Source organism: Fringilla coelebs (assembly GCF_963513975.1).
Source record: "Fringilla coelebs genome assembly, chromosome: 37".
Classification (NCBI taxonomy): Eukaryota; Metazoa; Chordata; class Aves; order Passeriformes; family Fringillidae; genus Fringilla; species Fringilla coelebs.
The window spans coordinates 67760-81146 of NC_140063.1; the positions used below are offsets into that span (position 1 = coordinate 67760).

The 13387-nt window shown below is 70.4% G+C and overlaps 1 protein-coding gene across 1 annotated transcript; it reads right to left on the reverse strand.

The window, feature by feature from the left end:
* Positions 1 to 1542: 1542 nt before the first annotated feature.
* EXOC3L2 (exocyst complex component 3 like 2) lies at positions 1543 to 12653 on the reverse strand. Its single transcript, XM_084224428.1, has 11 exons — positions 12043 to 12653; positions 10482 to 11151; positions 8939 to 9053; positions 8018 to 8128; positions 7384 to 7484; positions 6477 to 6584; positions 6269 to 6404; positions 5398 to 5520; positions 4536 to 4691; positions 3627 to 3748; positions 1543 to 1923 (listed from the first exon to the last, which is right to left on the reverse strand). Exons 1-11 carry the CDS (start codon positions 12503 to 12505, stop codon positions 1686 to 1688), a joined length of 2343 nt encoding a protein of 780 aa, XP_084080554.1. The 5' UTR covers positions 12506 to 12653; the 3' UTR covers positions 1543 to 1685.
* Positions 12654 to 13387: the final 734 nt, after the last annotated feature.

Here is a 13387-nt window from a genome sequence, read left to right on the forward strand (position 1 = left end):
TCCGCCGCCGCCGCCGCCGCCGGGGCTGACCCGGTGCCCCCGGCCCCGCTCCCGCCCCCCCCCGGTATTTTTAGCTGTCGCCGCTTCCTGCCCGGATCCCGACGGTTCCTGACCCGGGACAGCGGGGACACACCCAGGCCACCCCTCCCCCACCCGGGCCACCCCCTCCCCCACCCGGGCCGGCCCTGGTGGCGCTGGTGGCGCTGGTGGCGGCGCTGGTGGCGCTGGTGGCGCTGGTGGCGCTGGTGGCGCTGGTGGCCCTGGTGGCCTCAGTGGCCGCCTCCCCTCCCCCCGGGTGTCCCAAGTGTCGCCAGGCCTGTCCCCAACCCCGCCAGGACCCCCCCGGGAAGGGCGGCGGTGGCGAATTGTCCCCGCGGTGTCCCTGAGGTGTCACCTTGTCCCCTCCGTGTCCCCACCGTGTCCCCAAGTGTCCCCACGGTGTCCCCTCATCCCCACTGGGTCCGCTTGTCCCCGCAGTGTCACCTTGTCCCTGAAGTGTCCCCTTGTCCCCGCAGTGTCACCTTGTCCCTGAAGTGTCCCCAAGTGTGTCCCCACCGTGTCCCCTCACTCCCACCGTGTCCCCAAGTGTCCCCACAGTGTCCCCTTGTCCCCGAAGTGTCCCCAAGTGTCCCTGCAGTGTCCCCTCACCCCCACCGTGTCCCCTCCGTGTCCCCAAGTGTCCCCACAGTGTCCCCAAGTGTCCCCAAGTCCCCACAGTGTCCCCTTGTCCCTGCAGTGTCCCCAAGTGTCCCCACGGTGTCCCCAAGTGTCCCCCCCGTGTCCCCAAGCACGAGCCCACCGCCATTAATTTACAGCCTCATTTACACACCGGGACGAACCGGGACGAGCCGGGACAAACTGGGACAAACTGGGACAAACCGGGACACACCGGGACAAACCGGGACAAACCGGGACACACCGGGACACACCGGGACGAACCGGGATGAACCGGGACGAACCGGGACACACCGGGACAAACCGGGACAAACCGGGACAAACCGGGACAAACCAGGACAAACCGGGACAAACTGGGACAAACCGGGACACACCGGGACGAGCCGGGACACACCGGGACACACCGGGACGAACCGGGACGAGCCGGGACGAACCGGGACAAACCGGGACAAACCGGGACGAACCGGGACGAACCGGGACACACCGGGACACACCGGGACGAACCGGGACGAACCGGGACGAACCGGGACAAACCGGGACAAACCGGGACGAACCGGGACACACCGGGACAAACTGGGACGAGCCGGGATGAACCGGGACAAACCGGGACGAACCGGGACACACCGGGACGAACCGGGACAAACCGGGACGAGCCGGGATGAACCGGGATGAACCGGGACAAACCGGGATGAGCTGGGACACACCGGGACGAACCGGGACGAACTGGGACGAGCCGGGACAAACCGGGACACACCGGGACAAACCGGGACGAGCCGGGACGAACCGGGACAAACCGGGACAAACCGGGACGAACCGGGACACACCGGGACACACCGGGACACACCGGGACGAACCGGGACACACCGGGACACACCGGGACGAGCTGGGACACACTGGGACGAACCGGGACAAACCGGGACACACCGGGATGAACCGGGACGAACCGGGACGAGCCGGGACGAACCGGGCCGAGCCGGGACACACCGGGGAGGGGGTCCCCGGCCGGGGGCTCACGGGGGGGTCCTGGCGGGGCTGCGGCGCGGGAGGCGCGGGAGGCGCAGCGGGAACGGCAGCGGCAGGCAGCGCACCGGGCGCGGCGGCGGCAGCTCCGAGAAGAAGGCGCGGCCGCGGGGGGGCCCCGGCTCGGCCTCCGAGCCCCCCAAGTCCTGCAGCACCCCCAGGATCTCCCGGCGGGGACCCTGAGCCCGCAGCCCCCGCGCGTCCAGCAGCGCGGCCACGTGTCGGCGTCTGCGGGGACACAGGGGACAACAGGGGACAACGGGGGGGACAGAGGGACAGAGGGGACAGAGGGACAGAGGGGACAGAGAGGGGACAGGGAGGGGACAGAGGGGACAGAGGGGACAGAGGGGACAGAGGGACAGAGGGGACAGAGGGGACAGCGGGGACAGAGAGGGGACAGAGGGGACAGGGGGGACAGAGGGGACAGGGAGGGGACAGAGGGGACAGAGGGGACAGAGGGACAGAGGGGACAGAGGGGACAGCGGGGGGACAGAGGGACAGAGGGGACAGAGGGGACAGAGGGGACAGAGGGGGAGAGAGGGGACAGCGGGGACAGAGGGGACAGGAGGGGGACAGGGGGGACAGAGGGGACAGGGGGGACAGAGGGACAGAGGGACAGAGGGACAGAGGGGACAGAGGGGACAGGGGGGACAGAGGGACAGAGGGACAGAGGGACAGAGGGGACAGCGGGGGACAGGGAGGGGACAGGGGGGACAGGGGGGACAGGAGGGGGACAGGGGGGGACAGAGGGGACAGAGGGGACAGGGAGGGGACAGCGGGGACAGCGGGGGACAGAGGGGACAGCGGGGGGGACAGAGGGGACAGCGGGGTCAGGGGGACAGAGGGGACAGAGGGGGGGGACAGAGGGGACACCGGGGGGACAGCGGGGGACAGAGGGGGGGGACACACCGGGGGGACAGCGGGGTCAGAGGGGACAGAGGGGGGGACAGCGGGGGTCAGCGGCGACAATCGCCCTCCCGGAGCCCCGGGCTGAGCCCCGCCGCTCGGTTTAACCCCCCCGTTCCCGGTTTACCGGGTGTGTCCCCCCCACCCCCACCCCGCGCCTTGCTCGCCCATCCCCCCGCGGCCGCGCGTGCCTCCGGTCCCCCGGGAGCGGCACCGGCCCCGGGACAGGGGAGGCGCCCTTGGCGCTCGGCCGGGGCCGCTTCCCGGCGGGGGGAGCGGGGCGGGAGCTGCCGGGAAGGACCCGAGGCCGCGTCCGGTCAGCGCCGCTCCGGTCCCCGGGGACCGACGCGCGTCCGGCCCGGGGCCAGCGGGGCACAGCGCGGGGCACAGCGCGGGGCACCCCCGGCAGTGCCACCCCCGGCAGTGTCACCCCCCGGCTGTGCGACCCCCGCGCTGCCACCCCCCGGCAGGGTCACCCCCCGGCAGTGCCACCCCCGGACCGTGTCACCCCCCGGCAGGGTCACCCCCCGGCAGTGTCACCCACCCGGGGTCACCCCCGGACCGTGTCACCCCCCGGACCGTGTCACCCCCCGGCAGGGTCACCCCCCGGCAGTGTCACCCCCGGCAGTGTCACCCCCGGACCGTGCCACCCCCGGACCGTGCCACCCCCGGACCGTGTCACCCACCCGGGGTCACCCCCCGGCAGTGTCACCCCCCGGCAGTGTCACCCCCGGCAGTGTCACCCCCCGGCAGTGTCACCCCCCGGCAGGGTCACCCCGTCCCCGGTGTCACCCCCGCGGTGCCACCCCCTCTTGTGTCCCCCTGCTGCCACCCCAGTGTTGTCCTACGGTGCCACCCCCTCTTCTGTCACCCCGGTGCACCCCTGTGTGTCCCACAGTGCCACCCCCTCTTGTGCCACCCCAGTGCCACCCCCGGGTGTCCCACAGTGCCACCCCCGGCCCTGTCACCCCAGTGCCACCCCCGGGGTGTCCCCCAGTGTCACCCCGGGGTGTCCCCGCACCCACCGCACGTCCGGGAAGTCGCGGGCCAGCGCCCCGACCTCCATCTGCAGCGCCGCCGTGTCCTCCAGCACCAGCAGCTCCCGCAGCCGCGGCACCACCGAGTCCAGCCAGGGCGACGCCGAGTCCTGCGGGGACACCGCGGGGACACCGCGGGGACACCGCCGTCACCGGGGGGACATCCGGGGGGACAGCCACTGATGTCCCATGGGGACACCGCGGCGACCGGGGCACCCGCAGTGGCACCAAAAGGGTCCCGGGGGGACACACGGGGGGACACCAGAGGGGTCCCGGGGGTGGCACCCGGAGTGACACCCACTGATGTCCCGTGGGGACACCGCGGTGACCGGGGGGACACTAGAGTGGCACCAAAGGGGTCCCAGGGGGACACCCAGCGTGGCACCCAAAGATGTCCCAGGGGTGTCACCCAACCCATCGATGTCCCGGGGGTGTCCCCCCCGTGTCCCCCGCCCCAGCCCGATTTGGGGGGGGTCCCGGGGGTCTCCCCCGCCCCATCCCGATTTGGGGGGGGTCCCGTGGGTCTCACCAGGCGCGTGAACAGCTCCCGCAGCTGCTGCCCCTCCTCTCCCAGCCGAGTCCAACAATGTCCCCAACTGTCCCCCCATGTGTCCCCTTCCCAGCCCCATGGGAGGGTCCCGGGGGTCTCCCTGTGTGTCCCCTGTCCCAGCCCGATTTGGGGGGGTCCCGGGGGTCTCCCCTGTCCCATCCCGATTTGGGGGGGGTCCCGGGGGTCTCACCAGGCGCGTGAACAGCTCCCTCAGCTGCCGCCCCTCCTCGCCCAGCCGCGCCGCCACAGCACACGATGTCCCCCAGCGCTGTCCCCCCGTGTCCCCCCTGTGTCCCCCCCGGTGTCCCCCGCCCCATCCCGATTTGGGGGGGTCCCGGGGGTCTCACCAGGCGCGTGAACAGCTCCCGCAGCTGCCGCCCCTCCTCGCCCAGCCGCGCCGCCAGCCGTGCCCGCGCCTTGGCCGAGGCGCAGAGCGGCCGCCCCTGCAGCAGCGGCCGCACGTACTCGATCAGCACGCGGCGGTGCAGCTCGCTGACCAGCACCTGCGGGGGCACCGCGGTCACCTGGGCGCACCTGGGGTCACCCGGGGTCATCTGGGGGCACCTGGGCACACCTGGGGTCACCTGGGCACACCTGGGCGCACCTGGGATCACCTGGGGGCACCTGGGCTGGGCACGGGTCACCTGGGCGCACCTGGGCACACCTGGGGTCACCTGGGGGCACCTGGGCACACCTGGGCGCACCTGGGCGCACCTGGGGTCACCTGGGGTCACCTGGGCACACCTGGGCACACCTGGGGTCACCTGGGGTGCACCTGGTGTGGCCACAGTGTCCACAATGTCCCCCAGCCCCTGATGTCCCAGTGCCCCCCAGCTGTCCCCCAGGTGTCCCCAGGTGTCCCCAGGCTGTCCCCAGTGTCCCTCAGGTGTCTCCAGGCTGTCCCCCAGCTGTCCCCAGCTGTCCCCAGCTGTCCCCAGTCTGTCCCCAGGTGTCCCCAGCTGACCCCAGGCTCTCCCCAGCTGTCCCCAGCTGTCCCCAGGTGTCCCCAGTGTACCCCCAGGCTCTCCCCATCTGTCCCCATCTGTCCCCATCTGTCCCTCAGGTGTCTCCAGGCTGTCCCCATCTGTCCCCAGGTGTCCCCATCTGTCCCCAGGTGTCCCCATCTGTCCCCAGCTGTCCCCAGGTGTCCCCATCTGTCCCCATCTGTCCCCAGCTGTCCCCAGGTGTCCCCAGGTGTCCCTGTCCCACCTGGTGTGGCTCGGGGTGCAGGTCCTGCAGGGTCTGGGCGAAGCGGGTGACGAGGAGCACGATGGCATCGAAGGCGTCCGAGCCCGAGGGCCACCGGCGCTTCATCAGCTTCCCGAAGTGGGGCTGGGGACAGGGGACATCACTGTCACCAGGGCCACCACCCCTGGCACCGTGACCACCTCCCCTGGCTGCCACCACCCCCGCAATGCCACCGCCCCCCCGCTGTCACCGCGGCCACCACCCCGGCAGTGCCACCGCGGCCACCGGCGCTTCATCAGCTTCCCAAAGTGGGGCTGGGGACAGGGGACATCACTGTCACCGCGGCCACCTCCCCTGGCTGCCACCACGGCCACCACCCCCACAATGTCACTGCGGCCACCACCCCGGCAATGCCACCGCGGCCACCGGCGCTTCATCAGCTTCCCAAAGTGGGGCTGGGGACAGGGGACATCACTGTCACCACGGCCGCCACCCCCGGCAGTGCCACCACGGCCACCGTCCCCATCTGTCCCCAGCTGTGCCCAGCTGTCCCCGCTGTCCCCAGGTGTCCCCAGGTGTCACCTTGAGCTCCTCCAGCACCCTCCTGCTCAGGTGTTGCCTGCAGGTGCGGGTCACCTTGTCCAGCGCCGCCCCCGCCTGCCCCCTGTCTCCTCTGTCCCCTCTGTCCCCTCTGTCCCCCTGTGTCCCCAGCTGTCCCCGCTGTCCCCAGGTGTCACCTTGAGCTCCTCCAGCACCCTCCTGCTCAGGTGCTGCCCGCAGGTGCGGGTCACCTTGTCCAGCGCCGCCCCCGCCTGCTCCCCCAGCTCTCTGTCCCCTCTGTCCCCTGTGTCCCCCTGTGTCCCCAGGTGTCCCCACTGTCCCCAGGTGTCACCTTGAGCTCCTCCAGCACCCTCCTGCTCAGGTGCTGCCCGCAGGTGCGGGTCACCTTGTCCAGGGCCGCCCCCGCCTGCCGCCGCGCCCCGTCGCTCTCGGGGCGCCCGCCCTGCGCCAGCCGCTCGGCGAAGGCCCTGCGGGGACACGCGGCGCTGTCACCTCCCCTCGGCGACACCGGGGGACGTCCCGGCGGGCGGGGGGCTCACCGGAACGGGGGGCAGCAGTTGGCCAGGGCGATGGCGCGGCCGGCGGCGCCCTCGGCTGGGGAGGGGTCGCCGGGGGCGTCCAGGAAGCGCTCGACCTTGCGCTGGAAGCTGCGACAGCGGTGGCACTGTCACCCCAGCGGCGGTGGCACTGTCACCCGAGCGGGGGTGGCACTGTCACCCCGGCGGTGGCACTGTCACCCGGGCGGGGGTGGCACTGTCACCCCAGCGGTGGCACTGTCACCCGGGCGGGGGTGGCACTGTCACCCCAGCGGGGGTGGCACTGTCACCCCAGCGGGGGTGGCACTGTCACCCCCGAGGGGGGGTGGGGAGGGTGGCACCGCCCGGGGGTGACCCCGGGATGTCCCCAGGGTGTCCCCAGGTGTCCCCAGGGTGTCCCCATCACCCCAAGGTGTCCCCAGGTGTCCCCAGGGTCTCTCCCAGGATGTCCCCAGGTGTCCCCAGGGTGTCCCCATCTCCCCAGGGTGACTCCGGGATGTCCCCAGGGTGTCCCCAGGATGTCCCCATCTCCCCACGATGTCCCCAGGGTCTCTCCCAGGATGTCCCCAGGTGTCCCCAGGTGTCCCAAGGGTGTCCCTGCACTTCCCAGGGTGTCCCCAGGGTCTCTCCCAGGTGTCCCCAGGTGTCCCCAGGTGTCCCCAGGGTCTCTCCCAGGTGTCCCCAGGTGTCCCCAGGGTGTCCCCAGGTGTCCCAAGAGTGTCCCTACACTTCCCAGGATGTCCCCAGGTGTCCCCATGTCCCCCAGGATGTCCCCAGGGTGTTCCCATCTCCCCAGGGTGTCTCCCAGGTGTCCCCAGGGTGTCCCCAGGGTCTCTCCCAGGTGTCCCCAGGTGTCTCCAGGGTCTCTCCCCGGTGTCCCCAGGTGTGCCCAGGTGTCCCCAGGTGTCACCTGTGCAGGAAGGCCACCAGCACTCCCAGCAGGCTGTGCGCCATCTCCCGGCCGAACTCGGGGGTCACCTGGGGGGCGCGGTCCACGTGGGCCCGCAGCAGCTGTGGGGACAGTGGGGACATTGGGGACAGTGGGGACAGGGGGGACATTGGGGACATTGGGGACAGTGGGGACATTGGGGACAATGGGGACAGTGGGGACATTGGGGACATTGGGGACATTGGGGACAATGGGGACATTGGGGACAATGGGGACAATGGGGACAATGGGGACAGTGGGGACATTGGGGACAGTGGGGACATTGGGGACATTGGGGACAGTGGGGACATTGGGGACAGTGGGGACATTGGGGACATTGGGGACAGTGGGGACAGTGGGGACATTGGGGACATTGGGGACATTGGGGACATCGGGGACATTGGGGACATTGGGGACATTGGGGACAAGGCCACCAGGGGGCTGGGGACGATGGGGACAGTGGGAACAAGGCCACCGCGGGTTGGGGACAATGGGGACAATGGGGACAAGGCCACCGCAGGTTGGGGACAATGGGGACAATGGGGACAGTGGGAACAAGGCCACCGGGGGGTTGGGGACATTGGGGACAATGGGGACAATGGGGACACGGCCGTACCGCGGTGACACGCGTGGCCAGCCCCTCCTCCCTGTCCTGGCTGGTGACATCCTCGGGCCACCTGTCCTCGCTGAGCTGCAGCTCCTGCGCCACGGCCACCTCCAGCTTGGCCTGCCAGGGGACACCGGGGGACATCGCTGGGGTGGGGACACCGGGGGACACCAGGGGACACCAGGGGACAGTGCTGGGGTCCCCAAGTGTCCCCAGTGTCCTCAGTGTCACCCCAGTGTCCCCAGTGTCCTCAAAGTCACCCCAGTGTTCTCAGTGTCGTCAATGTCACCCCAGTGTCCCCAGTGTCCTCAAAGTCACCCCAGTGTCCCCAATGTCCCCAGTGTCCTCAATGTCCTCAATGTCACCCCAGTGTCCCCAGTGTCCTCAGTGTCACCCCAGTGTCCCCAGTGTCCTCAAAGTCACCCCAGTGTCCCCAATGTCCCCAGTGTCCTCAATGTCCTCAATGTCACCCTGATGTCCCTAGTGTCCCCAATGTCACCCCAGTGTCCCCAGTGTCCCCGATTCCCCTGATGTCCCCAATCTCCCCAATCTCCCCGATGTCCCCAATGTCCCCAGTGTCCTCAAAGTCACCCCAATGTCCCCATACCCCCTGATGTCCCCAATGTCCCCAGTGTCCCCAATGTCCCCAATGTCCCCAATGTCCCCAATGTCCCCAGTGTCCCCAATCCCCCCAATGTCCCCAATGTCCCCACTGTCCCCAATGTCCCCAATGTCCCCAGCAGTGTCCCCAATGTCCCCACTGTCCCCAATGTCCCCGATGTCCCCAATGTCCCCAATGTCCCCAATGTCCCCACCTTGACGGCAGCGATGCAGGCGCTCTCCAGTGTCCCCAATGTCCCCAATGTCCCCACTGTCCCCATACCCCCCTGATGTCCCCAATGTCCCCAGCAGTGTCCCCAATGTCCCCACCTTGACGGCAGCGATGCAGGCGCTCTCCAGCTCCCGCTGGCTCTCGGGGGGCAGGAGGGGCCCCAGGTCCTGCGCCCGCAGCAGCGCCCCCACCTCGGGGTGCCCCAACACCTCCCTGGGGGGGACAGCACCTGTGGGTGCCTGGGCACACCTGGGGACACCTCAGGGACACCTCGGGGACACCTCGGGGACACGGGGGGGGCGGATGTTGGGGGCTGGCACCACCTGGGGTGGGTGGGGCAGATTTTGGGGGGTCCCAGGGGGGTCACGGGGTTCTGAGGGGGATCCCCTGGGTGTCCCAGGTGTGTCCCAGGGGTGGGTGGGGCAGATTTTGGGGTTCCCAGGTGTTTTACCCAGGCTAGGTGTGGCTATGGGGCAGATTTCGGGGTTCCCCAGGTGTTTTACCTGGGGCAGGCATTGCTATGGGTCAGATTTTGGGGTTTCCCAGGTGTTTTACCTGGGGTAGGTGTGGCTATGGGGCAGATTTCGGGGCGGGCTTTTCCGTGGGTCAGAGTTTGGGGTTCCCCAGGTGTCTCACCTGGGCTAGGCATTGCTGAGGGGCAGATTTTGGGCTAGGTGTGGCCGTGGGTCAGATTTCGGGGTCCCCCAGGTGTTCTCACCTGGGGTAGGCATAGCTAGGGTCAGATTTCGGGGTCCCCCAGGTGTCTCACCTGGGCTAGGCATTGCTATGGATCAGATTTTGGGGTTTCCCAGGTATTTTACCTGGGGTAGGTGTGGCTATGGGGCAGATTTCGGGGTTCCCCAGGTGTCTCACCTGGGGTAGGCATTGCTAAGGTGCAGATTTTGGGGTTTCCCAGGTATTTTACCCAGGCTAGGTGTGGTTATGGGGCAGATTTTGGGGCGGGCATTGCTATGGGTCAGATTTCGGGGTTCCCCAGGTGTCTCACCTGGGGCAGGCATTGCTATGGGTCAGATTTCGGGGTTCCCCAGGTGTCTCACCTGGGGTAGGCGTTGCTATGGGGCAGATTTCGGGGTTCCCCAGGTGTCTCACCTGGGGCAGGCATTGCTAAAGGGCAGATTTTGGGGTGGGCATTGCTATGGATCTGATTTCGGGGTCCCCAGGTGTTTCACCTGGGGTAGGCGTTGCTGAGGGGCAGATTTTGGGGTTCCCCAGGTAAAACACCTGGGCTAGGAGCCAATTTTGGGCTGTCTCACCTGGGGCAGGCATTGCTACGGTGGAGATTTTGGGGCGGGCATTGCCATGGGTCAGATTTCGGGTTCCCCAGGTGTCTCACCTGGGGTAGGCGTTGCTAAGGTGCAGATTTTGGGGCGGGCATTGCTATGGGTCAGAGTTTGGGGTCCCCCAGGTGTTCTCACCTGGGGTAGGCATAGCTAGGGTCAGATTTCGGGGTCCCCCAGGTGTCTCACCTGGGCTAGGCATTTCTATGGTGCAGATTTTGGGGTTTCCCAGGTATTTTACCTGGGGTAGGTGTGGCTATGGGTCAGATTTCGGGGTTCCCAGGTGTCTCACCTGGGGCAGGCATTGCCATGGGTCAGATTTCGGGGTTCCCAGGTGTCTCACCTGGGGTAGGCGTTGCTGTGCCAGTCCAGCAGCAGGTACATCTCGGCCACGTCCAGCGGCCGCTGCGCCAACGCCCTCACCTGCTGCGCCAGCGCCCGGTGGTACCCGCGGGCGTAGACCCCGAGCGCGCCGTACTCGGCGGGGTAGGCGGGCGCCACGTGGCTCCGGACGACCCCCAGGTCGCCCACCACCCTGGCGGCCAGCGCGGCCAGCCGAGCCCCCAGCCCACCTGCGGGGGCCACCTGCGCCAGCCGCTCGCCCGCCGCCCGCGCCACCGCCTCGGCCCAGCGCCGCCGCAGCGCCCGCGGCCGCCCCGGGCGCGTCCCGGGCGGGCTCCGCGCGTCCGCCGCCTCCTCCTGCTCCAGCACGGCCACCACGGCGCGCAGCGGGGCCACCGCCCGCCCCGCCGCCACCGCCTCGGCCACCACGGCCCACAGCTGCGACAGCAGCGCCCGGTACAGCAGGGCCACGTCGCGGGCGCGGCGGCCGCCGGCGGGCACCGGGGATGGCGGCGGCGAGGAGGAGGAGGAGGAGGAGGAAGGGGAGGTGGGGAGGGGGCGCGGGGAGGGGGGGCGCGATGGGGACAGGGAGCACTCGGCCTCCAGCGCGATGATCTGCGCGTCCGCCGCCACCAGGTCCCGGCGCTGGATCAGCTCCAGGATCTCCAGCACTGCGGGGACAGCGCCGGTGGCACCCGGGGGTGGCACCCGGGGGTGGCACCTGGCCCCGAGTCGCCGGTGTGGCCACAGGTCGCCATCCCCGTGTGCGCTGTCCCCGTGTCCTCATCTTTTCGTCCTCGTGGCCCTTGTCGCCGTCCCCGTGTGCCCCGGCCTTTGTCACCATCGCCCCAGCCCCTGTCCCCACGTCCTCGTGTCCCCCTGTCCCCATCCCCTTGTCCCTGTGACCCTTGTCACCATCATGTTCCCTGTCCCCTGTCCCTGTCCCCATCCCCGTTTCCTCTGTCCCCCTGTCCCCATCTCCTTGCCCCCCTGTCCCTTGTCACCACCGCCGTGTCCCCGTGGCCTCTGTCCCCGTCCCCAAGCCCCCCTGTCCTCCTCATGTCCCCAAGTTCCCTGTCCCTGTCCCCGTGTCCCATCTCCCAAAGTCCCCACTCCTTTGTCCCCGTGTCCCCAAGCCCCCACGTCCTCATGTCCCGTCCTTGTGTCCCCATCCCTTGTCCCCAAGTCCCCCTGTCCCCAAGCCCCCCTGTCCCCTGTCACCCCGTCGCCCCCCTGTCCCTCGAGGTCCCCAAGTCCCCCTGTCCCCCTGGTGTCCCCAAACACCCCCCTGGTGTCCCCAACCCCCCTGGTGTCCCCAACCCCCCCAATGTCCCCAACCCCCCCAATGTCCCCAAACCCCCTGGTGTCCCCAGCCCCCCTGATGTCCCCAAACCTCCCTGCCCCCCTCATGTCCCCAACCCCCCAAGTGTCCCCAAGTCCCCCCGTCCCTCTGCTGTCCCCAAACCCCCCTGGTGTCCCCAAACCCCCCTGTCCCCTATGTCCCCAACCCCCCCGATGTCCCCCCGATGTCCCCCCGCGTCCCCCCCGCTGTCCCCACTCACCGGACAGCGGCTCCCTGTCCCTGTCGCCGTCCCTGTCGCCGTCCTTGTCCCTGTCGCCGCTCTCCCGCCGCGCCCCCGCCCCGTCCGCGCCGTCCCCCGCCTGTCCCTCCACCGGCGACCCCTTCTCGGCGCCCCGCTGTCCCCAGGTCCCCAAGGCCAGCCGCAGCAGCGACCCCCGCTTGCCGCCCCCCGCCTCCTCCGGGCCCCTCCGTGCGACCCCCGCGTCCTCGGAGCGGCGGCGCCCGCGGGGCCCGGCGGGGTCGCGGGGGCGGCGGCCGCGGCCGAAGGGACCCCCGAGGTGGCCCAGGTGTCCCCCCAGGTGGCCCAGGTGTCCCCCCAGGTGTCCCCCCAGCCCCACCAGCCCGCCCAGGGTGGCGCGGCGCCGCCGGCGACCCTCGGGGTTGGTGGCGAACGGGTCCCCGTCCTCCCGCGGCCCCTCCGGGGGTCTCCGCAGCAGCGGCATGGCCGGGGGGGCACCGGGGGCACCGGAGGGGACACGGGAGGGGACACGGGAGGGGACAGCGGGGGGACAGCGGCGGGCGGGCAGACGGAGCCCCCCGGGAGCGGCGCGGGGGCTCCGGGGGCACCGGGGGCGGTGGCGGCGGTGACACCGGGGGTGGCTCCGGTGGCGCTGGTGGCTTTAGCGGTGGTGGCTGCGGTGACACCGGCGGTGCTGCGGTGGCTCCGGGGACACCGGTGGCTCCGGTGGCGCTGGTGGCGGTGGCGGCGGTGGCTCTGGTGACACCGGCGGTGGCTCCGGTGGCTCTGGTGGCTTTAGCGGCGGCGGCTCTGGTGACACCGGCGCTGCTGCGGTGACACCGGTGGCGCTGGCGGTGACACCGGCGGTGGCTCCGGTGGCTCTGGTGGCTTTAGCGGTGCTGGCTGCGGTGACACCGGTGGCGGTGCGGTGACACCGGCGGTGGCAGCGGTGGCGCTGGTGGCTGCGGTGACACTGGCGGCGCCGGCGGTGACACTGGCGGTGGCAGCGGTGACACTGGTGGCGCTGGCCGGGGGTTTCCTGAGGAAGCGCCGCCCCGGAGGGGCCTCCCCGGCCGGGCAGGGTCAGCCCCGGTTCCGCTCCGGGGCACCGGGACAGGGCGGGGGCACCGGGAGGGGACAGCGGGGACAGCGGGAGGGGACAGCGGGGACAGCGGGGACAGCGGGAGGGGACAGCGGGGACACCCGGGAGGGGACAGCGGGGACAGCGGGGACACCGGGAGGGGACAGCGGGGACACCCGGGACAGCGGGAGGGGACAGCGGGGACAGCGGGGACAGCGGGAGGGGACAGCGGGGACCCTGGGGACACCGGGGACACCAGGAGGGGACAGCGGGGACAGCGCGACA